Here is a 24,730-nt window from a genome sequence, read left to right as displayed (position 1 = left end):
CTACGGAATTTGTGGGGAAGGCTTGTAGCTCAGTGGTAGAGCAGAAAGTCTCAGGTTCAATCCCCAAGATCTCCAGGTAGGGCTGGAATATCCCCAATCTGAAACCCTGGAGAGCCTCTGCCAGCCTATGGAGACAATATTGAGCGAGATGGGCCAATGGTCCGACTAAGGCACCTCCTATGTGCCTCTCTGTGTGTATGAGAGAGAGAGAGATAAACTATATCTGTAAGTAAGGATTTCACCAGGGCCGTCTCATAATAGGGGCTGAGTGGTGCGGTGCACCAGGGCGCCCCCGCGAGCCCGCCGGCATACCGGGCGCTCCCTCCCCAACCCGCGCCTGCCCGCCAGCGGGCAAGCTACAAGCCGGCTGCCCTCCGGAGCCCCAGCTGGAGTGCTGGGAAGGGCGCGTAAAGCCCCGCGCCGCTCCAGCGCACGCCCCTCACCCCCCGCTCGCCCACCTCCCTCCCGCGCTGGCCGCCCCTCGGGGGATGAGGGGCGTGGCACTGGAGCGGCGGGGCTTTGCGCACCCTTCCCAACGCTCCAGCTGGGGCTCCGGAGGGCGGGCGGCTTGCAGCGCCACGCCCCTCATCCCCCGCTCGGCCACCCCCCCTCCCGAGGGGCGGCCAGCGCAGGAGGGATGTGGGCGGAGAGGCGGCCCACCTGGGGCGCCGAGGGATCGTCGCACCAGGCCGCCCGATCCCTTTAAGACGGCGCTGGATTTCACCCTGATTCAATAGCATTAACCTGAAGTTGAAACAATCCAGGAGTATAAGTGTGTGCATATTCCTTACAGCAATACCAACCTTGTCCTGTTCCATTTGACACATGGATTGTATTGCTTTCAAGTTCCATAAGCTTCCAGCAGTTGTGGACATAAATACCAGCTGAGAATAACTTTTCCCTAAGGGCCAAAATAGTAGGTACAGTTATGTAACAGAAAAGATACCTGACAACCTACTTGGAACAAGCTCTAGACATGTGGGGTGGGGTGGGGGGATGATGCTATAGGCTGCTTCCACTGTCCTTGTATAACTCTGCTTTCCAAAGAAGTAGCCATACAAGACTTACCCTGTTTGCTAAACCATTGGTTTCTTCACTCACTTAAACTTGGTCTATGCCACAGCTATCTAGTCTTTATTTTATTTTCCTGTTAACTTGGCACCTGGTCATTTATTTAATTTATTTATTGTTTTATTTCATAAAATCTATACACTGCTTCATTTTATTTTATTTTAAAACTCTCAAAGCAGCAAATCATTCCAGTTTCTACCCATGTCCTTGGATTACCAGTGCTGTAACTTGTGGGTTTTTGAGGCTGGGGGATAAGAAGCATCTCTGAGTCCTTTCACTAATACTAATGCGCGCGCACACACACACACCACACAATATTGGCCAACTCTAAGCTGATTAAGATTCTGCAGCCTTTAAATGTGTCTGTGGGAAGTGGGGGGGGGGTTGTTTTCTTGCCTTGGTCAGTTCTGCGGGGCAATCTCAAACAAAACTTACCTGGGGGTCCACAAAAGAAGCCATCCTTTTCATAGTCTGGCTCCACCATCCTCCTTATTCTTGCTTCTCGTTCGCCTTGTATGGATCTCTGCCCTCTGTTCATGCCTATGTCCCCGTAGCTAGCAAAAAAAAAGAAAAGAAACGACATTGTCCTGAACTGAGCATTGTTCTGCAACTCATCTGCATGGCTTTTACGATACAGAGCTGTAAGAAAGGCTTCTCTTTCTCCCTCCTCTCTTGCCCTTGCCCTTTGCCAGGCTTGGATCCTACCAGGGCTGTCTTAAGCACATCCAGTGCCATGGTGCAAAACTCCCTCCGGCACCCCCCCCCATTTCCCAGAGTGTTTTATGGAGGATGGCGCTGCCGGCGGGGCTGGAGGAGGTGGGCAGCAGCTGGAGGGCAGCTCCCCCGGCAGGGAAGAGGCGGAGGCTGGACGTGGCGCCTCCCAGCTCAGCTGGCTGCTTCGTGCCGCGGTGGCCATGGCAGACGGAGACTCCAGACATGGCACGGCATGGCGGAGGCGGGTGAGGGCGGCGAGCTGATGCCGGGAGGTGCCATGTCCAGCCTCCGCCTCTTCCCTGGCACCCTCCAGAACTTGGTGCCCTGGTTCCCCGCGTCACTAGCCTCTATGGGTAAGACGCCCCTGGATCCTACAATATGTTTGGAGGGAACGTAAACAACAGTGTAACTTAAATAAGTTCCTGCCCCCTCCTTCTTCCTAGAAATATGTCACCTCACCCCACATTGTTCTTCCCCACAGAGAGGTTTTCTTTTTTGTGGCGAGGGGGGGGGGGAGGAAATTTCCTTCTGTGATGCTCCTTAATTTCACCTAAACCTATGCTCACCCAACTTCTTCAAGCAGCGGAAATTCCAGGGACGCAGCACTTACCGAGTGCCGACATTGTTTTATTTGGAAGCAGCCCATGGTGCGTCATGTTTTTATTTATTTACAAATATAAAGGCTGGCCGTAGGCGGTGGGATAGTCTGAGCACTCCAAGGCGCAGCCAAATCCACTGCCCCACATCAGAGAGAGGGTGGGGGTGAGAAGAGAGGTGTGTGGCATGGCCTGTACTGCACCCTTTAAACTCGCCTGTTTGTCTCAGGGGTGAAGGGCAGTGCCCCATTGCCAGTGATGAAGTAAGAGCTAACTACCACTGCGCAAGAAGGGTGGGTAACATGGGCATAGCCAGTGCTTTTTTCCCTGGGGGTACGCATACCCCTAAACATTTTGTGAATCTTAGTACTTTTCTCCATTTACTGTATTTATTTTCCCCGATTTGAATTATAAAATGGTGATTTTTTTTTTTTTATAGTCAAAATGAGAGTACCCCTAAACATATTTTTAAGGAGAAAAAAAAGCACTGGGCATAGCCCATGTGAAATCCTCATAAAATTTAAATCCTCAAAAATTATTGAAAAGCATTAAAAATAATTCACTGAGGTTCTGCACCCTCAACAGAAGCCTGTCCCCCGCAATGTCCTTTTATTGAGGGGATTTTTTACCTGTGGTCTCCCCCCCAAAAAGCTCAATAACCCCTCCCCCCGAAAAAAACAACTCCTGGCCATAATGTCTTGCTCTTTCCTCTAAATAAAATGCCTTAGGCCAGCCCTACAGACACCTTGATCACATCTATGTTTTATATATGCTGTAAGCTGCCCAGATAGGTGGGGTATAAACAATAAAATGGTGGTGGTGATGGTTAGCATCATCATCATCATCCTTGGGGGAGGGGAGGCCAGCTTTTGCACCATTCAGAAGACCTAAGGAAGACTGGCTAATGATTAGTTTCCATGGAAACACCTTGCCTGAATATCTGACTCACAGAAATATGGTAGGAAACCCATTACATTAACATCTAGGAGACAAGCCTCTGTGCCTCTTGTTTGTTATCCCTGTGCTTCCTGCCCCCCCATATTGTTGCCTCCTCCAGTGTGGAAATATAGAGTACAGTCTTTTTTCAGTTCCTATTTTATGCTGTTAAGCACCATGTATATTGATGGTTCCACAATACATAACATAATAAGAAATGGGCCATTGTTCTTTCTAGAGCAGGGATGTCAACAACTTTGGTTAATCCAATGGGTAGATCAGTGCCCGTGTTTTTATAGTTTTTATAGAAATCTATTTATGTATGCTACTACAGCAGCAAGAATGTTACTTGCCCCCAAATGGAAAGAAACAGAAGTCCCAGTAAAGGAAGAATGGATACAAAAACTTAAGGAATATGCAGAAATGGCAAAACTTACCAGAATACTAAGAAATCAAGATAACAAACTCTTTATAAAAGAATGGAAATGGTTTACTGAATATTTACAGATAAATTGTAAACAGATAAAAACATTAGCAGAGTTATTTTAATAACCTGCAGTTTTATAAGAGTATATACCGGTATTTACAATAGATAATTACATGGGTAAATTAAATGAATTTGGATATGCAGAAGATATGAAAAAATACATTTTAGGAACCACAGAAAGAGGGGGAAGGAAGTCCAATTTTGAAATGTTCAATGGATTGTAAAAATTAATGAAATGTATATATTTGAAAAGTATATTTAAAAAAGAGTTGTTAAGGGCTTGGTATACTAATAGTAACTTGAGCCTGTAGCAAATCAGCAACCAGTGCAGATCTCTGAGCACAGGTGCTATATGCTGACAAGGCCTTACTCCTGTCAGCAATCGGACTGCAGCATTATGCGCTAAATGCAGCTTCCGGATCCGGCATGAGCACCACTGCGGTAATCCAGTCTGGAAGTAACCAACCCATGAACTACTATGGCATGGCTTACAATAATTAACTATTTTTACAAACATGCTATAGACCACCTGAAGGAAGCCAGTGGCCCGTGGACCAGAGTTTGGGAGCCCCTTGATCTAGAGCAGGCGTGGGGAACCTTGGCTCCTCCAGATGTTGCTGAACTACAACTTCCATAATCTCAAGCCATTGGCTATGCTTGCTAGAGCTGATGGAAGTTGTAGTTCAGCAACCTCTGGAGGACCAAAGGTTCCACACTCCTGCTCTAGAGATGCTAATTATAATGGGCAGAATTGAAAGTCCTGCAAAGGCATTCCCTCTCTCCTTGCCCCACGCGCTGTTCTGGGGCATCTCTTGAACCTCTCAAGCAGATTTGGCAAAGGTGTGTGGAGGGAACAAAGAGGGGGAAATCCTATTGCTCGTGTTGGCTCCCACTAGTGAAACTATTTAGTTGAATTTGGCCCACTGTTTGTTAGGCTTTTCAGTTTTGGGGCAACTGGGTTTGGCTAGATCACAATGCAATAATACAATAGATTATATTAAATTCCCCAATGCTCTTTTTGATATTCAGCCATCTGTTTTTGCAGTAAAACAATCTCATTGTCGTAATCGAAGATCTGTAATCCATATCCCTGCCCCCAAAACATGTACCTGTTGTCATTGTGAGGGGAAAGAGAGAGAATCTTCTTATAGCCTGTGTGGCTTTTCATATTCTTCCAGACGGTGAGCTTTCTGCCTATGTCGGTGTCTCGTGGCTCAAATCCCTATTTATAAATATAAAAATGTACACATTTCAAGATGTTATACAAGGACATTTCTATTTACAATACACCATTGGCTGCAGCACTAATCTAACGTGTATGTTCAGATGAGTCCTTTTTTCTGAAACATGTACAAATTTAAGATTTCAAGACTGGATAACCAGAATTAATCCTGAGCAAACCAAGTCTGGACCCATTTTAATGAAGTGTTTCAATAGGTAAGATCTCCCATTAATTTCAATGGGATTGAAGAAATTCCAGTTCATTTCAATTCAATGCAAATCTCTTGTGCAGCTCCCATCCATGTCAATAGGACTTTTGCTACGAGGATTTTGCCAAATATGCAAAGTCTGGATTTAGCCTCCCCACACCAGAAAAGGCCATAATTTACACCAGGACTTTATTAAGGTTATTTAATGAGTTCTGAAAATCTACAAGAGTGGTTTAAAAAGACAACACTTATCATGTTCTCTTTGTAGTGGAAATTCTACTCAACATTGATCCAGAGCAGAACTCCAATGTAGAGTTAGCAGAGTAAAAACTTAAACACGTTGCAGGATTCCCAAAAAAATAGACCAGAGGCAATTAATATTTCATCCAGCAGAGCTTCACTGCTACTGAAGGCAAATGAGCATAATGGTGACAAATCCAGTATGTTCAGGATTGGCATTGTCCATAAGAAGTCCAGCTGCAGCAGACTTAACTGAAACTTACAATAACTTATAATAAGTCTAAACCTTAACACTATATACAGAATACCACACCAGAAGGAAGAGAGATAGAAAGAGAAAGTGAAACTCAGGCTCCTTCTGGCCTATTCTTATAGTCAGCATGATCTGGACAGAAGAGATAACAGAACCAGCTGTACTCAGCTTCTCTGAAGGAATAACCCAAACATCATGAACCTTCTGCTTGTTTCACACAGAGAAGCTTCCGGAACCTTCTTGAGCTAATTAGAATAGGAAAGATCTCTACACATCAGATCAATACTTTCTGTACGAAGAAATGCAAACTGACACTCTTTACATATTTTATTGGAAGTATGTGGGGAGAAGAAATCTCATTAGGCACCTACAAGTATTAGCCAGGGCAACTCTAAAGCATGGGAAAGGTAACCAACCTTTACATGGAAGGATACTGTATGTCCCTGAGGCAGATCATCTGCAGGAACTTACCATCAAGGGTTCAGAAAAATCAGGCAAATTTCCCACTAACACGCTCACCAGCGTACAGACCAACACGGTCACCGAACAGAGCACTAAGACAGCGACTGGCCACTCAGCAATCACTTGGGACAAACTGGAAAGGAGCAAAAGGAAAACAAGAAGCTGCCATTTCATTTCATTTGCTGTTTCATTCATTTCTCTCTCCCTCTCCCTCTCTCTCTTTCTCTCTCGTGGGTAAAGGGGGGGGGTTCTTTCTTTTGACGTTACCAGTGAAAACCCACACTGGTTACTGGTGTGATCTGGCACCAGGTTTCAGGGTGGGTGCTGGTGGGAGCGGGTCACTGGCTCATGCTCTGGGTTCACAAGTTATTGGTTCAGATTACCTAAGCGCATGGCGACATACTAAGCTGTACCTGTAACTATTCCCCAAGTCTTCATAGCTGGAGAACAGGCCACCTACCTGCCTCACTCTGTCCTGAAATTAGGCTCTTCCTTTAATCCCCCAAATAAATAAGTGGCTAAAATGTGCCTTATTTATCCCAGAATGGTTAGGGAAATGACATTAGCATGCATGCTTGGGGGGGCTCTTGTGGCACAGTCCTGCAGCTGGGGACCTGTATTCTTTGCTCCTTGGGGGTATCTTGTTTGTCATGTCCCCTCTCCATTTTCAAAGATGGAGAGGAGGTGTATACTGTGTGGTAATGGAGCTCAGTTTTTAGCACTATGCATGACCAAATTATTCCATTCCTCTTGGGGTGGAATAAGGAGAAGCTGAGAGGGAAACCCTATCAAGTTATTTTAGAGGAGAGGTCCAGCCAAACTAGCGGTTGCCTTGAAGTCTCAGCATTTAACCTCCAGACCAAAAAGGCCATACATATTAGACATCCCTGCTCCCTCTCTGATGTGAAAATGGGGCTTGAAATGCAGGGGGAAGGGGGTGACCTTGCTATGTTTCAAGCTACTAATGTGAACATACCCTAAGACAGCCTAATGGTTGGTCTTTCTCACTGCAGTAAGAGATAAAACAGAAGTCACCATCTCTCAGCTTCCTCTTTAAAGCAGGGGTGAAGCCTGCAATTTTGATTGGAGCAGTGGGGCTAGAGAAGGGGAGATGCTGTGCTATTTCTGGATTGAAATCTCTCTCTCTCTCTCTCTCTCTCTCTCTCTCTCTCTCTCACACACACACACACACACACACACACACACACACACACACACTGCATTTAGTCCTCTTGCTGGAAGGAAAGAGATGCATAATATAAGTAAGTACCTGCCTATTATTCACCAGCAGGACTAGTGTAACAACTTGGGAGTGATTTCTCTTTGGGAGAAATGACTCAGGAGGGAAACGTTAGACACTCCCTTCCCCAGCAGTACTGCTCCAATCAAAATTAGAACCTCCTCATTTTATAGTTCTGGGGTGGTCAAAAAGAATGTTATCAAATGTTTCTCGAAATTCTCTTCTGATAAATTTTGGCTCCATACACACCATCCATTTAAAGCAGGGGCTGTCAACCTTTTTATACCTACCGCCCACTAATGCATCTTTCTTGATGGTAAAAATTTCCTTACCGCCCACCAGTGCTCAATGGAAGGAGGATTCAGCTTGTGCCACAGAACCCCCTACCGCCCACCTAGAATCCTGAAATGCCCACTAGTGGGCGGTAGGGACCAGGATGACAACTCCTGATTTAAAGTATGTAGTTGCCATCAAAGAATCCCAGGAACTGTAGTTTACCCCTCACAAAGCTACAATTCCCAGCACCCTTAATGATCTACAGTGCCCCAGATTCTTCGGGGGCAAGTCATGGTTTGTACACAGCCTTTGGCTCAGGTAATACTGAACGGAGCTAGATTAGTGGATGAAAGAAGCAACGAGCTGAGAAGGTAAGACTGAAAGGGTCAGGTGCCAAGACTGCTGCTTCCTTCCCTACGATGAAAATGGTATTAGGCAGTTATTAAACTAGATCTACAGCTGCGCCAGTCAGCCCCCATTTTCATTCATGGCCAGAGACATTTGGGGTGGTTTTTCACTGAGTATTCTTTGGGCCAGGCTAACATTCTCCAATAGGTTGGCGGTGAAGCTCCCAAAAGGAAACATTTCAAAATCCGATCTGAAAATTCTTGTCAAAGAAATGTTGGCCCTCCATCCAGTCCCTCTACCTTTCCCTGAATTTCCCTATTAACATTTTATTTGCATTATGCTGCATCTGTCAGAGGAGCAGCTTGGTAGCAGATCTCTAGCTGAGGCAAATAAACAGTGTCATCACTTGGAAGATGAAGAGGCTGTAGCATGCAGAAGTGAAGAGATGAGACCGATATCATGCAGTGAGTCAAGATGCTCAACCCAGCATGCTCAGCTGAATGAAAGCACTTTTTTTTTTTTTTTTTGGAAGGCCAGTCCCTAGGTTCCTGTTTCCGAATGCCTTTAGCTACTAATGTTAGCTTCAGGGCACTAAATCCATTTCAGTATAGGCACAAATGAAGAAGTTAGCATACGCCTGCTTCACAACACAGAAAGTACTACATATCTTACACGCACACCATATTTACACGGTAGAAACACCACGGGGAGCCACTACTGTCTCCAACTACCTGATTATGTTCGTGTGAAACACTTGTGATGTGAAGGGGAAAAAATGTTGACACTTCACGTGTTATGTTGAGCATAATGGGGCATGCTAAATGTCGAACGTGCAAAACAGTGCAACGTGCAAAGGAAGGCCATACATGCAGAACAACACAGCAATACCTGGTTCGAGTGTGATATGGGGAAAGCTCTCTGGAAGGCTAGCTTTTCCTTAAAGCTGCGGAGTACATCTCTTGCAAAGAGGGTTGGGTTGGGTTGGGGGGAGTGGGGGACTCGAAACAGATGGGAAGCCCTTAATGAGGAGCTGTGAACCTACTAATGTAGCTGCAGCTCTTTGCCTGCCTGGGATGTCACCAGGAATAATACATTGCCTCGTTCCTAATAGCAGGGTGTGAGGAGGAGGAGAAGACATGATGATAGGGTAGAGAGATTGATTGTAACCTACCTCTTTGGCATCCTGAACACTTTGTCATGTCTGTAGGGAGAAAGATATTCATTGGCTTATTAATTTCAGCCCAGGCAGAAGTCTCCATTCATGAGAGTGTTAACCCTTCCAGGCAGGCAAAGGACAAAGGCAGAGGTCTTGGATGCAGTATGAGACAATGAACCCTAAATAGCATGGTTGGGGAGTGTTATGTACTGAGTTGAATAGGATCCAAAATGCAGCAGTCTGATTGGTCCTAGAACGATAGGATCCAGAATGCAGCAGTCTGACTGGTCCGCAGGAGCCACCCAATCCAGCTCCAGGTGGAAGTGAATCCGCAACCTGATTGGCCTACAGGAGAATCCCGGAATTAGCCAATCACGTGGGGCCCATTGTGTAAATAATGTATATAAAGCAGATGTTTTGGGGGAACTACCATTCCTCGCTACTATGAGCTGAATAAAGAGTATGAAATCCACATTTGACTCCAAATATATTTCAGGGAGGTTGGCAGTTTGGGTGATGATGGACTTGGCTGTCCCTGCAGCTTACAGGGGTCCTCTGTTGACTTGGTTTGTTAAACCAGCAACCAGGCTGAAGCATCTAATACAGCGGGAGGGAACCTATGGCTCTCCAGGCAGCTTCGGACAACAACTTCCACCAGGGTCAACCAGCACAGCAAGGGATGGTGGGAGTTTGTGTCCTTTGGCGAAAGACTTGGACTGTCAGCTGGGGAATCCCTGAAAGTTTCCTTGAGGAATTCAGGGCACAATCCCCACATCCGCTCGGAATATAGGTTATAAGTTTCAAAAGGCACAATGGCAGAATCTAGGAGTGAGAGCCTTTGTGGTGTAACTGCCTTGGTCGCGCTGGTTGATGACCTCCGGCGGGCTAGGGACAAAGGTGGAAGCTGTTTCCTAGTTCTGCTGGATCTCTCAGTGGCTTTTGATACAATCGATCATAACATCCTTCTGGATCATCTAGAGGAGCTGGGGGCACTGTTATACAGTGGTTCCGCTCCTTCCTCCTGGGCCGTGTCCAGAAAATGGTGTTGGGGGATGAGTGTTCAGACTCCTGGGCCTTCACTTGTGGGGTGCCTCAGGGTTCTGTCCTCTCCCACATGCTTTATAACAGCTACATGAAGCCACTGAGAAAGATCATCAGGGGGTTTGGGCTAGGTGTCCATCAATATGCAGATGATACCCAGCTCTACCTCTCTTTTAAATCAGAACCAGTGAAGGCAGTGAAGGTCCTATGTGAGTGTCTGGAGGCAGTTGGGCTGTTGTGGGATTTAAACGAGGAAGGGGGGAATTGTGTTCGCTGCCTTGAGCTCCATGGAAGAAAGGTGGGGTATAAATGTAATAAAATAAGTAAATAAGCAAAGAGGTTGTACACACCCCTCCCACTGTACTTTTAAAGATGCAGGGAAGGGCCCATCATTCACGCACTTGCCATCCTAAGTGAGAAGACGCTGCTCGCAATCAAGTTCTCCTATAAGTTCAGTGTCATGCCTCCGCTGACACTGGCACAACCTCGGTGATGCTACCCAATTCCAACCCATATAGATCAGGTGAAGTACGACAAGGTTGTTGTACAGGTGAGTGAGCTTGTACTGCCAAGGAGACCTCTCATAATGGTGGGAGAGAGGCACGATCAGGAAGGGCAAAGAATTTGCAAAGCCAGACTACAGCCATTAAGCTAGAGCAGGAATGAATTTGTTCAGCCATTTAGAATTCAAATGCAACTTAATTTTAAATGATCACATTTTGCTTTTGATCTTAAAGTGCAGAGCGCAAATCAGTCCATACCCGCTGCGGAGCAATGCACTAGGAACAGAGCTCTTGCACAAATGCCGCTCTAAGTGTAGGAGAAGGACCTATGGGAAGCAAAGGTCAATGGCAGAGGACACATGCGGAACAGAGCATGCGGGAGGAAAAGCAAAAGAAGCTGCAAGGCGCTGGATTGTCATCTTAGGTCCTAACTTTCCTTGAGGATGAATTTTAAGGCGAGAATGCTAAGTACAGTCATACCTCGGGTTGCTATTTTTCGGGTTACGAACTGTAACCTGGAACCAATTATGTACGCAACCCGGGGTACCACTGTATTCTTGGTAGCACCAAGGGGAGGGAGTAAATAAATAAATAAATATTACTTTTCCAGATATGATTTCCAGTACAGACTAAGAGCAACAACCAAAACCAAATCCGATAGTATCCAAAACTTGAGAATAGTGAAAACAAGATTCAAATCGGGAGGCTCATTCATTAGAAATTGAGCAAGTAAATTTGAATTGGAAGAATTTGCTTCAGAATTTTGTTAAGGAACACACATGGATGCACACACACAGGAATAGCAAAATCCATTCAATGAAATTTAAAAGCAGAATCCTGCTGTTTGAGGACTGGGTGGGGGGGGGGAATGTATTAGGCTCTAGAGTGGCCACTTGCACATTACCCAAAAAGGAGGAAATGCAAAATGCATCACTACAGAATTATAAGAGAATGTATGGATCTACCTATGCTACTTTATATGTAGAGATTCAAATTCAGGCATAATTACTATAATTTATATGGAAATGTAACACACCCCACTATTGTGAGGAAGGCTGCCACCAGGTGATCTCAGGTGACTCAGTCCTCAGTTCAGGTGCTGATCGTTGCTGCTCTTCCTTCTTTTAAGTTGGACTAGGACTGGGCAGCCCTTCAGAGAGAGGAGTTCTTCCAACTGAGAGCTTCCCTGTGCAAACCATCACACATGCCTACCCTAAGACTCGCATTTCACACCATGTCTGAAAAACCAGGGCGAACTTTCTGGAGTTGTTTCTGCCTCTGCAACGTTATGAAAAAATTAATTGTTAAACTAAAACACAATGGCTTGTCTGTTTGTTTTCTTGAAGGAAAAAAAAACACACAAAGTGCAAAACCGCAGAAACAGCTCACAAGAGAGAGAGAGCTGCATAAATTTATAATAGAAGCACGACATTTTCATGGCGATTTAGAGGGAGGTTTAACTCCCAAGAGCGTCTTCAGATCTTAAAAGTAAGGCAGCAAACAGCCCTTAGACTGGCCTGGAGCCAGAACGAAGATCGTTAAGTTTCAGCTTGTAAAGGAGTATTAGCATCAAAATTAAGTGACTATTGCTTTTATGTTACTAGGTGCCTCCGAGAAATGAGCAAAGGGTGAAGTGTTTTAAAAACATGGGAGTAAGGCAAGCCCACAAACCCACTTTACCCCCTCCCCAAAACTATGCTCGGGTTTGCCACTGAATCTGCACCCAACTAGGGAGCCATAACCAATCCTGGTTGCCTAATGAGTGTACCTGTAAAACTGAGGCGTGTTTGTTGCATTCACTGTTCTAGGTACACATAGAAATAAATGAAGCTGCTTTGCATTTGTCCATCTAGGCTAGCATTGTCTGTTCTGGCTGGCAGAAACTTTCTGGGCTTTTCCTTCACCTGCTACCTAGTCCTTTTGTGAGCTGAAGATACAGGAGGGCCGGGGGGGGGGGGTTTGCATGCAAAGCACATGCTCCACTGCTAAGAAGATGGCCTAAAGTGCCCACTGAAAAACAAAATGCTTGAAGAGAATTTCAGAGGCACATAGTGCTCTCCATCTCCTTATCCCTTGATGAAGGAGGCAGTGTAACCCGTTACAGTCATCCGTCCTCACCTGACCGTGACGACATGGTGTTGCACTGGCCGTAACTGCTGCTGGTCGTGGGGCCACTGTTTCCATCTCATGTCCGCAGCCTCGTGCTGGGGAGTTGACGACGAATCCCCACTGGAGTGATGGGAGCACAAGGTCGCCCTCTCCCCGTGCCCTGGCAGGGGAGGCAAGGCGTAGCTGTTTCTGGCTTCTTGCTGGTTGCAGTGGTAATACAGGTGAGGCTGGAAGGAGTCCTGGGAGCCAGAGGGCACCTGCCCGTTGGATCGAGTGGAGATTGGGGCGTGCATATGGCTGGAAGAGGCCTGATGGTATCTCGCTGAGCTGGGAGAAGCATCAATCGGGCAGTGATGGACAGGGCATCTCCGTTCCCAGGAGCCTCCATTGGAGCTCGGCTCCGTCTTTCTGATCTCCGGCACATTATGACAACTTTGACAAAGCTTTGGCTTTACTTTTTCCCTGTGAGAAGAAATGGGTTTGCTTTTCTTTATTGCATTCCTATGTAAAATGTATGCCAAGAGGCATTCATTGTCTCGGCAATCACAGAGAGGAAGTTCCTTACGTGAACAGTAACCAATAAAACACTGAAATGGCAACAGAAGAACAGAAGGAGCATAAAAGATTTTTAACACCAGCAAAAAGATTATCCCTCAAAACGACTGCCTGTATCGGAAGGTTTTACGCCGACGATATTGTGGCATGCCACCCCAATCTCTGAGCAGTGCGAGATCCCGGTGGCTCCCGGCGCTTACCCAAGGCCTGTGTTTTCTTTTGGAATTAGGCACAGTAGAGACTGTGATGTCTTTAGGATATATGGGTTATTTACACATAATATACAACCTGAACCTACGATGGAGGGGTTCAGAGCATTAACACCCCAAAAGGGTCTTGTTTCTTCCATAGCCACAAACCTTGGATTCAAACAGAAATCAAACATGACCCCATCTCTGTTTGCTGCTTCGCTTCTGGCCCACATCACCATAATTCAACTCTAAACTCTGCTTCATCTATCTAATTATTTGCCCCACCTATAAAGGAGTCCCACCCATTTGCCATCTCACACAGAGCCCCTTTCCTTTGTTTCTCTTAATGGCCCATCACCCAGTGATCACCTCAACACAAAAAGCTAGCCTGGCATATATGTTAACAGTTGCTGGATCCAGGAATTAGAAGGATTACACATACAACCTACTTCCCCCCCAACACCCCCCCCCCCTTATAACAATATGCAGTTAAGAGATGGTACAAAGAAAATAGGAAATTTTATGACCACTGAGCAGGGACATCTTAGCCATTGAGGCTACTGGCGCAAGGCACCATGGCGCCACAGCCTGAGGAGAGCGCCTGTGCCCTCCAGCCCCGCCAGCAGCGCCGCTCTCGCCCACCTCTTTTTGGGATGCAGACGCGGGGAGGCCTTCGGCGAGTTTGGCGTCCCCGCCCGCCGCGCCGCACCCTCCGTCTGCCCGCTGTGCCTGGCCCTGCCCGGCGGAGCGCGAGGGGCGCCGGAGAGATCTTTGTGCCAGGGTGCCGGATTTATTTAAGACAGCCCTGACACTGAGTATTATCTACAGATTAGATGGAGAATGGACAGAGGTTGGCTATTCATCACTACAATCCATTACAATGAATATAAAAGAGAGAACTGTAACACACTGATAGGAGTAGGCATCTTGCAGATTAATGAATTTGTAGGCACTTTTTAAAGCCCTTTATTGCACTTTAGAATAATTGAGAGGAAGTGTACACATGGCTGTGCGTAAGTTTTTACTATGTACTCAGTGGCGAACGGAGCCACTTGGCTGCCCAGGGCACCAAATGCGGAGGCACCCCCCGGGGGCAGGGCGCCGCTCCACAGCGTGCATGCGTTGTGACCTCACGACACACGGGCATGACGCCCCTTGCTGGCCCGCCCCTTGCCTTCGCGACTCCGCCCAGGGCCCGCCAGCAGCAGGAAGGGAGAACTTCGCAAAGCGCCGACCGAGCAAGTGAGCGAGCCCGGCCGCGCCGACCGAGGTTTTTGCCGGGCGGAGGGGCTCAGCTTGGGAGTCGCCAGTCGCTGGGTCGGGGCCCCAAGTGTCACCCCCTCCAGGGTGTAAAACAGGGCGAACTGCCCCCAACGCCCCACCCTTGCTCCATCCCTGTATGTACTGTACTTACTGTTAGATTGTCTAAATTATTGTTAGCTTTTCTTAAAATAAATTGAAGATGCTTTGACAGCAATGGGCCAAAGAACAGGGCTTCCCAGGCTGATTATAAAGCTTGGGCATTTTCATAAAGTGGGGAATGAACCTTAAGGAAGCCTCCTTGTCAGGGGTGGCAGTCCTGCTTTACCACCTGAGGAATGGTGCCCCCTCTCTATGCTATCCCCCACATTTGCTGCCACTGGGATGCCTCCCCTCTCTCTGAACTTGGCGAGAGCAGGGGCAGCAATGCTGCATAACAGAACGCCTCCCTCTTTAAAACCTGACTGGTTGTTTAAACCAACAATAGGTAAAGGTAAAGGGACCCCTGACAGTTAAATACAGTCGCAAATGACTCTAGGATTGCGGTGCTCATCTCGCTTTACTAACCGAGGGAGGTAGCATTTGTCCACAGACAGCTTCCGGGTCATGTGGGCAGCATGACTAAGCTGCTTCTGGCGAACCAGAGCAGCGCACAGAAACACCGTTTACCTTCCCGCCAGAGCGGTACCTATTTATCTACTTGCACTTTGACGTGCTTTCGAACTGCTAGGTTGGCAGGAGCAGGGACTGAGCAACGGGAGCTCACCCCGTCGTGGGAATTTGAACCGCCGACCTTCTGATCAGCAAGCCCTAGGCTCTGTGGTTTAACCAACAGTGCCACCAGCGTCCCAAAACCAACAATAACCGCTAGTTATTTTCAGACAAAAAAAATCCTGCATTTCATTCTGGGTGCGAGGCAGGAGAGGGACCACAACCCCTCCTGATCATGCAGGGGTCCTGGTTGCATGGGTCACCTATATACCTGCAGCTGCTTGGGTGCAGCCCCACCCCCCTTTGCTGATGTCTATACTCAACAGGTGAAAATCAGGAGTGGGGCATTGGGGCACTCAACATTGTGGCAAGGTTGCCCCACTTTCAGATCACCTTTTGAGAAAATGTGAGCTCTTTGCCTGGAAATCTGCATATAAGCCTTGAAGCATTTTTAGTGATTTTTCAGGGCCTATTTTTGTTTCCTTAATGCAAGTTTCTAGTTCCCACGGTGGCACAGCAATGCTAAGTTATTTTGGTATGTAAAAAGTAGCCCAAATGCTTTTAAATGTCAGGGTATCAGTTCTTTTAAGAGTCCACATGTGAGTGTAAACGTTTAAGAATAAAAACATTATAGAGTAAGTGAAAAGTCCACATTTACTAACAGTACTCCCACACCTGCCTGATGGAAAATGGCAAGCCAATTTTCTTAACTGTGTGCTAAGGAAACTCACAGACTCATAAACATTTTTTGCTGTGTCCTTCAATGATGAACAGGAAGGCCAGCACTATTTGTTAACAGGGATCCAAGTTATCCCTTCATTTGGACGGCACATCAAGATGATGCCAGACATATTTAATCAAGAGAAATTGGTATTTTCGTTACACTGCGATACTGTCAAATTTATGGTCATCCATCAATTCACTGATGGTGATCCAAGGACAAAGCAACAAAAGGAGAGATCTGGATGGGCAGTGAGATTCCCAGTCATGGTACAAATGTATATTCAGAACTGTTGAGGCTACAGTGGGAGCAGAAATGTTCTCCCATCCACGGAACAGTAAAAGCCTGCAGCTTCAAAGTTATGGTCTGACAGCTCCGTTTTTGTCTAGACCAGCTGGATGCAACAAAGAAAGAAACAAAAGAGATATTCAGCAAAGCAGACAGCAAGGAAGAAAAGGTGGGAGCCAACAGCTCTAATTGTGTATCACAGCTGCTTGACTGCCACCCCTTATTTGTCTCTCCTATCCCTTTCATAAGCCATTGTAGAGAAGATACCTGAACTTGACCATAATCCAGCAGTGATAATTGGAGAGGGGAGAAGAAAAGGGATGCAATCAAACATACAATAATCAGAGTAGTGGGGCTGATGTGGAAGCATTCGCTTGTTATTTGTTCTTCTTCCGAGGATTGAGCTCAAGGCAAACCAGTGGCCGACTGTGCAAAGCACTGATTGGCTGCCACCTGTGACATCATAAGCCCCCCAGTCTTCCAAAGTACAGAATATCAAAGCACCTGATCATGACAATATATTAGACATGACTGGGATGAACATTCCATAAAGTATGCACCTCTGCTGAGATCGTCCTCCTTCCCCATCAACTTCCTTACTTCAGAAAAAACATTTTTTTTTTAGGATCTTTGTGTACCAGTCTGTGAGTGCATGTGGAGGGCACTCACCCAGAAGAATGTATGGTATGCAGCCTGTTTAGACTTTTTGGTTTTTAAAGGTTAGGGCCAACACTTAAACAGTGCCCTAAACAAACTGGAAAAGAATGCATTTCCCCCCACGTCACTTGGGAAGGCAGGCGAACTAATATCAGTGTACTGGAAGAAGCAAAGATCACCAGTGTTGAAGCAATGATTCTTCAACATCATCTTTGTTGGACTGGTCATGTTGTGTGGATGCCTGATTATTGTCTTCCAAAGCAACTACTCTATTCTGAACTTAAAAATGGAAAGCGTAATGTTGGTGGTCGACAAAAGAGGTTTAAAGACTCCCTCAAGGCAAATCTAAAAAAAAAAGTAGTATAAACACTGACAACTGGGAAACACTGACCTGTAAGCACTCCAATTGGAGAACAACCTTTACCAATTACAGGTAGGTAGCCGTGTTGGTCTGCCATAGTCAAAACAAAATAAAAAATAAAAAAATTCCTTCCAGTAGCACCTTAGAGACAAACTAAATTTGTTCTTGGGATGAGCTTTCGTGTGCATGAAGAAGTGTGCATGCACACGAAAGCTCATACCAAGAACAAACTTAGTTGGTCTCTAAGTTGCTACTGGAAGGAATTTTTTTATTTTTTATTTTGTATTTTGTGCTAACCTTTACCAAAGCAGTGGCGGAGCTTCATGCTCCGGCACCGGGGTCGAGGGGGTGGAGAGCAGGCGGGGGCAGGACTGGCGCGCGTCCTGGGGACGTGGTAACCGCGATGGCACCCCACCGGGACCACGCTGCTGAGGCGGTGCACTCCCCCCCCCACACTCCTCTTCCTCCGCCAGTGTACCAAAGGTGTCACAGGCTTTGAAGACACTCCAACTCAGGACTAAAGGGAGAAACCTGCTAAGAGGAAGACATGCTTGGCAAACCTTCACCATGATCAACTCCCACCTGGAAACCTATGTTCCCACTGTGGAAGGTTGTGTGGATCCAGAATTGGCCTCCATAGTCACTTACGGACTCACTGTTAAGACTGTGTTCATGGAAGACAATCTTACTCAGCTATGAGTGATCACAGAAGAAGAAGAAGAAGAGAAGAAGAAGAAGAAGAAGAAGAAGAAGAGAGAAGAAGAAGGTGTCCCCCACCCCTGCCAGATGGCCAGGAGGCCTCAATAACTAAAGATAGCAAAAACATCAGAAAGGTTCAGGAGAATGAACAGGTTCTCACTCTCCTGCCAATCAACCAGTCTAGGTCATCCACCCAAACTAGGCTTAAAGGCGGCCTAATAAGAACCAAGGTAACTGTCATCCAGGGGTTTCTAGATCTGTACCACCATGGGCTGCTCAGTCACATGACCAAGAAATGGTAAACTAGAGACTGGCACCGCAATAGTAAATTGTTCAGTTTTAGGGGTTCCAGTGATTGCATTTGTTTGTTCATTTCACACGAGTATTTGTTTGTCTCATAAAATGTATGTTGAAAAAAACAATTGGAAGCAGTTTAAAATCAAAAGTCTGACAAAACACCCCACAGGGAAATAGGTTCCTCATCCAGTATCTGCCTATCTCACCCAGGTATTATGATTTTAATTATGATCATGATTAATTTCAATTTTTTACCCAGCCTCCACCACAAGGCCCCACACAATATTACACAGTTTGCTTTCTTTATTAGATTTATATGCCGCCCTTCATCATAAAATCTCAAGGCGGTTCACAGCATTTTAAATCACAGCCACAATAATAGGGTGTGTCCTAAATGTATATATCCCAGGCCACAGCAAAGAGCTGCATCTTCAGCATTTTTGATTGTAGAAGCTCAAAAAGGGTGAAACCTCTGGCTCATTCCTGAACCCCTTGATTAGCATTTGCTTGCAGCCCACAAAGCTGCTATTATAACCAGAAAGGGGGTGGGTGGGGGGCTAGAATCATGCCAGCCAGTAATACAAAGGGATCCTGTGGCTATATTGTAAGACAACACTAAAAGGTGGCAAACTTTTTATGCCACAACAGCAGCAAGAATTTTATTAGCAAAAAACTGGAAGACAGAGGAGATACCAACGATCGAAGAATGGCAGATGAAAGTAATAGACTACCGGTATATGGAGCTTGCTGAACTGACCGGGAAACCCCGAGACCAGAGGGAAGATATGGTGGAGAAAGATTGGAAAAAAAATTAAACTATATTTGAAGAAGTATGCTAAAATTAGTATATAAAACAAACAGGAGGAAATAGTCAGGTTTCAGATTACGAAGATAGATAAAATGGAGATTAGAGGAAGCAATGTTAAGATTATTAATAAGATAAGAGGATTAGAGTGTTAATATGAGAATAGAAAAAGGTAAAGAAATTACTAAAGATGATTTACAAGGAAAGCAGACGGAGAGGACGAGAGGAAGTCAATCTACAATGTTATAAAGAAGGATAGATAGGTTTAAATACCAGAAGTGTTTCTGTTTTGTATTTTGTTATATTGTTTTTTATTGTATGTAGTGTTCTGTAGTGTTTTGTTTGTGTTACACTAAAATCAATTTAAAAAAAAATGGGGGGGGGGGAATAAAAGCTTGCAAACCTTTTTGACTAGTTTTTCCTTTTCCTTCAAACTGGCTTCCCTCTGCAGTGAGACTCTAAATCAAATATTAAGGTTAGCAATTATTTCCTCTAAACAAACAAACAAACACCCTCTCTCTGCTGATCGATGATTTTGCATTGTTTGCAAAGTTTCTAAATAGGCTTTACATATTTTATTTCATTTTTTTAAAAAAAGAAAAACTGGGATTCACAGTAAAAGCTTTCTTAATGGAATCTTGCAATGGGATTTTAATAAAAGGTTAGACTTCTGGAGTCAAGAGAGTACAATGCCTAAGACAGGAAGGGTAGAACATGGATTGAGAAAATGTGATTTCTTTCCATTCACACACTCAAGATACGGTGGCTATAGTTTTGATAAAGAATTCCAGGCTGCATCTGTTCTGGAAGAGACATAAGCAGGAAGTCACTGCATCTTTAAAATGCGTCTGCCACCCACAAAAAAGCTGATCATTCTCATTTTCTATATAAACAGATGCTTCAAATGTACGAAATACCATAGTAAAGCAGCTAAAGACATAGTATAAGATAGTTATAGTACAATGCTAAACTATGGTACATGTATTTTTATCCCCCCACAACTCTTGTCAATAATGCCTCTTTGTGAGGGACCATTTTCATCTCGCACAGAGACCTGTCAGTATGCAAATAATGGTGAGATCAGGCAGGACCCAACTAAGTCACTGAGGAAAGGTGAGTGTCAGAAAACCTCTGAATTTTGTTTTTGCTGAGCATTCCACAAACAAGTCTGTAGCTGTAAATCAGCAAGCAGAAAATCTGAGGAGAGTGCTGGAGGCTGAGCCAGCAATGACATCATTTTGGAATGAGTTCACAATGACATAGCTTTGGACATGTTGAGATTTAGGGTTCTATACTGGCCAGCCATAAATGCGTAGTTCAGAGGCAATGTGTTTTATTGAACCTATTTGTACAGAGTGAGAATGAAGCAAATGTTTGTGTTCCACAAAACTCTTTACTAGGCTACAAAGTTATATATAAAGACAGCAATAGAATATAGAACCCAGTTTGAGGGAAGTGGATAGCAAAAAGGCCATGGGCACAATCTTATTTGACTAGAAAATTACTTAAATAGTCAATGAGATATGCAGAAAGCAAATTCTGGAGCCTTACTTTTGTTTTGTTGTCCGTTATCCTTTATCCTTCATCGATTATTGTAGGTTTGTTGCTTTGAATCAATTGGTGTTAAAACCTTCATTGTAAACCACTTAAAAACCACTTTGTTATTGCAATTGGGAGTTAGAAACCATTGCTGAGCTGATGCAAATCACCAAGAGATCTACCGGTGGAGCCTGATCCATCTTCTGCCCACCTGCCAACTGCTTAAGCCTATCTACTCAACTAGGTGTATGATCTCTAATGCTCCAGAGAGAGGAAAATAGTTTTTGAGAAGTTATGGAACATAGTTTGGGAATCCTTCCTGTTTCCAGCTAGTTGAAGTACCAGTCTAAAAACGTAAAATGCCTTTAGCATGTTTTGCTGACAACCCCGTGTATATGCAAATTCCATTAGGCTATAACGTCCTCTCACTAGAGCTCTCAACTAATTGCACTGGTTTTCAAACAAGCCACCCATCCATTAACTTTAAATACAGTTGTGAGTTGCAAAACCACAATGCAGGTGCTTTCATGGGCATCCTGAAAGAACAGGTGTTTCTCTTCACTGTGGTTTGACCAAGAAGAGCTGCTAGGCTTTGTTAAAGCAAAAGCCGCCTTTAATTACTGTATTTTCCCATGTATAAGATGCCCTCTATTTTGGGGAACTCAGAATTAAGAAAATGAGGGGAGATTGCCCCTGTGAATAAGACTACCCCCCTTTTAACATTTTTTTTAGTAAAAAAAAAAAAGCTAGTTTGATACACGGAAAAGTATGGTATGTCTTTTTCAACCAATGTGGGAATGCCTTGAAAAACAACAAGTTCAAGGGCTATTAGTGTTGCAGAAGATCCACATATATGGCTACTGAACACAAGAAGGGCCCTGCTGGGCCAAACCAAAAGTCATCTGGTCCATCCAACATGCCGTTTCCATATCTGGGTAGGAGTTTTTTCCCCAGCCCAGCCTAGCAATGTCAAGAATTTAACCTGGGACCTTCTGCAAGCAAAGCAGATGCTCTACCACTGAGCTGTGACCCTTCCCCATTAGATAATTTTCAGTTGGAGAAATAGAATTTGAATGACTAAGAGTCATCACTTGATCCATCCTTCCTGAATTTTGAGATCACACTGAGCTCAGCTCAAATGCTGTAATGGGCATGGGTGGCATCAGCTGCCCATGGTTCATACCGTTAGAAGGAAAGCCATTATTGCTCCACTTGGAAGACCAGTTTGGGTTGCAAGCCAGTTAATTCCTCTGCATGCTTTCATTTCATTAAATCCATTGTGGAAAGCTGGGTGTAGAACATCTGCTTTACAGATGGGTGTAGCCAAGGGAAGGCAGCTGCTCCCCCAATAAAGTAAATCAACACAAAATACTTGATTAACTGAAGTTCTGCCACCCAAACATAAATCCTGGCTACGCCCATGGCTTTACATCCAAAAGGTTACACCCAGGTTCAACCTCCTGCATCTCCCAGTAGAGCCAGGAAAGGCTCCAGTCTAAAACCCTGGAGAGCTGCTGCCAGTCCTTGTAGTCAACACTAGGCTAGATGGACCAGTGCTCTAGCTCAGTAGAAGGCATCTTCCTATGTTCCTAAATAATGGAGGGAGCAGGCTGGTCAGGCCCTACCTGCCTTCAGACCTTTGATTAATTGGGGTGGGGCGAAGTTAATCTGCAATTCAGACTGTTTCAGTCCATGAAGGAATTGATCAGAGTTTGCATCCCTCCCTTCGAGTGTAAACCTATCCGTGTTGATTATAAACACACACCTACCTCCATGGCCCGTGAAGGGAATCCAAGACGAAGCTCTCCTTAAAGAGAGCTTCCTTAAAGCAATGTTTCCTGAACCCACGTCCCAGCACCCTACTGATTTCTCCCTCTAAGGCTGTAGTTAGGACCTCTTCTTAAGGCTGTAGTTAGGACCTCTTCTTCTGATAGCGCTTGGTTTCATTCCATTGCACCCTGCGGGGGTGGCGGCAACTTGAATAAAATATTTGGGGACCCCAGGCAAGTCCCGCCCCGCATAATCGATCACAAGACACGGTACACACACACTATTTGAATGGCATTGCCCATCAACTTTGGGGCGGGGGTTTGGCCCTAGGAGTTGGCTCCAATTTCAAAGACACCCCCCCCTTACGCGGCAGATATATTTCTAGATCACAGCATTTGCCATTGTTACATATCCGGCACCCTCTGATCAGCCGGTTATCAAAGACACAATGTATTTTAGAGAGGGCGAGAGATCGAAGGCAGCCCAGCCCAGCCTTGGCTCCGCCTTCTTGGAAACTGCGGAGCGAGGAAAGCTGGGCGAAATCTTGCCCTGTCGTCCCTTTTGTTCGTGGCGCCCCAGCAGAGGGCTCCTCGTAGTCGTTGCTTTCCCTCGATCCCGGGCTGCTGGGCGGAGGAATCCTCTCCCGGACAGAAACGACAGCTCCTCTTCGCGGATCGAGGGCGACACGAATCGAGGATCAATAGGCGCCCCGCAGCGTGGCGATATTTGCGCCGACGGGGATCCTTTGCCTGCGCGGGCATAGCAGGCAGACAGGCGCGTCAGCCCCCCTGGCCCAGTGTGAAGGCGCCTGGCTCGGGTGGGTATGGTTTCTCGGAGCATCGCGAGGGAGATTCGAGGGAACCGCCAAGCCGTCGCAGAGCAACGCCTTCCCGCGGCGGATCCCAGAACAATAGGGTTGGACCTCGGGGACACTGCCGCGCGCCTTCCACCACCCCTCGCTCTGCAAGGCCAACTTTTCGAGGAAGGAGGACCAGGGGCAATGTGGCCTGCGGCGGCGATGCAAACCGAGTGGGGTCGGGTGCTGGAAAAGCAGAAAGTCCCTCTCTCGTCTCTCCCTACCCCCCCCCCCACCGCTCCACTCCGCCGCCCTTCTCCCACCTCCCATCGCCCAGGGGAAATCGGCTCCATTGTCTGGGAAAGCAGCGGGAGGTGCGGGGGACGGAGCGTGTGGTGGTGGTGTGGCGGCGGGGAAATTAGCGATGCACCTCAAGGACACCCCCGAAGGGTCAGGGAAGGAGGAGATGGGCATGCGGCGTTTCCCCGGCCGATGGGCAGCCCCCTGGAGGCTCGCCTTACCTGGAGGTGCAGCCCGCTGTCTCCGGGCGCCTCGCCTCTGCTCTCTGGCCGGCAGCCGCCTCCCCGTCCAGCGACTGGGAGCCCGCCGCGCCCTCCATGGTCTTCGTCGGCGTCGTGGCCTCCTGACCGCAAAAGCGCCGCCTTGGTGGGGAGGGCGGAAGGCGCTGTCCGCAGTTCCGCGGTGCTGAAAGCGGCTGTTCCCTCGGCCGAGAAAGCGCGTGCGCTAATCCTGGGAGAATCGGCTGGGGAGGGGACCGGGCCGAGCCGGACACGTGGTCCAATAGCAGCGAAGGGAGAGGGGAGGGGAGACATGCTTTGGAGCGGGGGCTGGGGCTGCTGGCCAGTTGGGCTGGTCGACCTCATTATGGCCGAGATCATATCCACGAAGGTGATAATGGGCCTATGGTCCTCGGTGCTTTCGAAGTATCGGTGCCTTTCCAGTCTGGATTTATTTCCACAAATTCTGTAACTTTGTAGACCTCAAATCCATCCAGAAAAGAAAAGCAACTTGCATTTGAATAAATGTAGTTTCTGAGCCAAACTTCTTGACCAGATGTTCCGATAATGGAGCAGGAGCAGTAAACATTACCTGAGCTTGACATGCCAGTCACTTCTTAATTTCTGCTTTAAACATTAATTCCTGGTTTTTGAGAAGGGGTCGGGGTTCCTACCTATGATTAAAAAGTTGTGTGTTCAA

At 46.3% G+C, this 24,730-nt stretch overlaps 1 protein-coding gene across 2 annotated transcripts in view; it reads right to left on the bottom strand.

Moving 5' to 3' along the window:
* The window catches only part of LOC117044408 (protein dispatched homolog 2-like), a 28,577-nt gene extending 4,269 nt beyond the window's left edge, over nt 1-24,308 (bottom strand). The window contains exons 1-7 of one of the 2 annotated variants that reach the window (XM_033145151.1): nt 24,034-24,308; nt 12,872-13,324; nt 9,225-9,254; nt 6,199-6,322; nt 4,914-5,026; nt 1,507-1,625; nt 804-901 (exon numbers count right to left, since the gene is read on the bottom strand). In XM_033145151.1, the coding sequence (XP_033001042.1) occupies nt 804-901; nt 1,507-1,625; nt 4,914-5,026; nt 6,199-6,322; nt 9,225-9,254; nt 12,872-13,324; nt 24,034-24,131 (1,035 nt within the window). In that variant the 5' untranslated portion in view covers nt 24,132-24,308. The remainder of the gene's footprint in view (nt 1-803; nt 902-1,506; nt 1,626-4,913; nt 5,027-6,198; nt 6,323-9,224; nt 9,255-12,871; nt 13,325-24,033) is intronic. The other variant, XM_033145159.1, reaches the window with a different exon arrangement.
* Nucleotides 24,309-24,730: the final 422 nt, after the last annotated feature.

This window comes from Lacerta agilis, chromosome 1, assembly GCF_009819535.1.
Source record: "Lacerta agilis isolate rLacAgi1 chromosome 1, rLacAgi1.pri, whole genome shotgun sequence".
NCBI classification, from domain to species: Eukaryota; Metazoa; Chordata; class Lepidosauria; order Squamata; family Lacertidae; genus Lacerta; species Lacerta agilis.
Note: the sequence above shows the minus strand (reverse complement) of the source record. Positions and strands in the feature narration are given on the sequence as shown.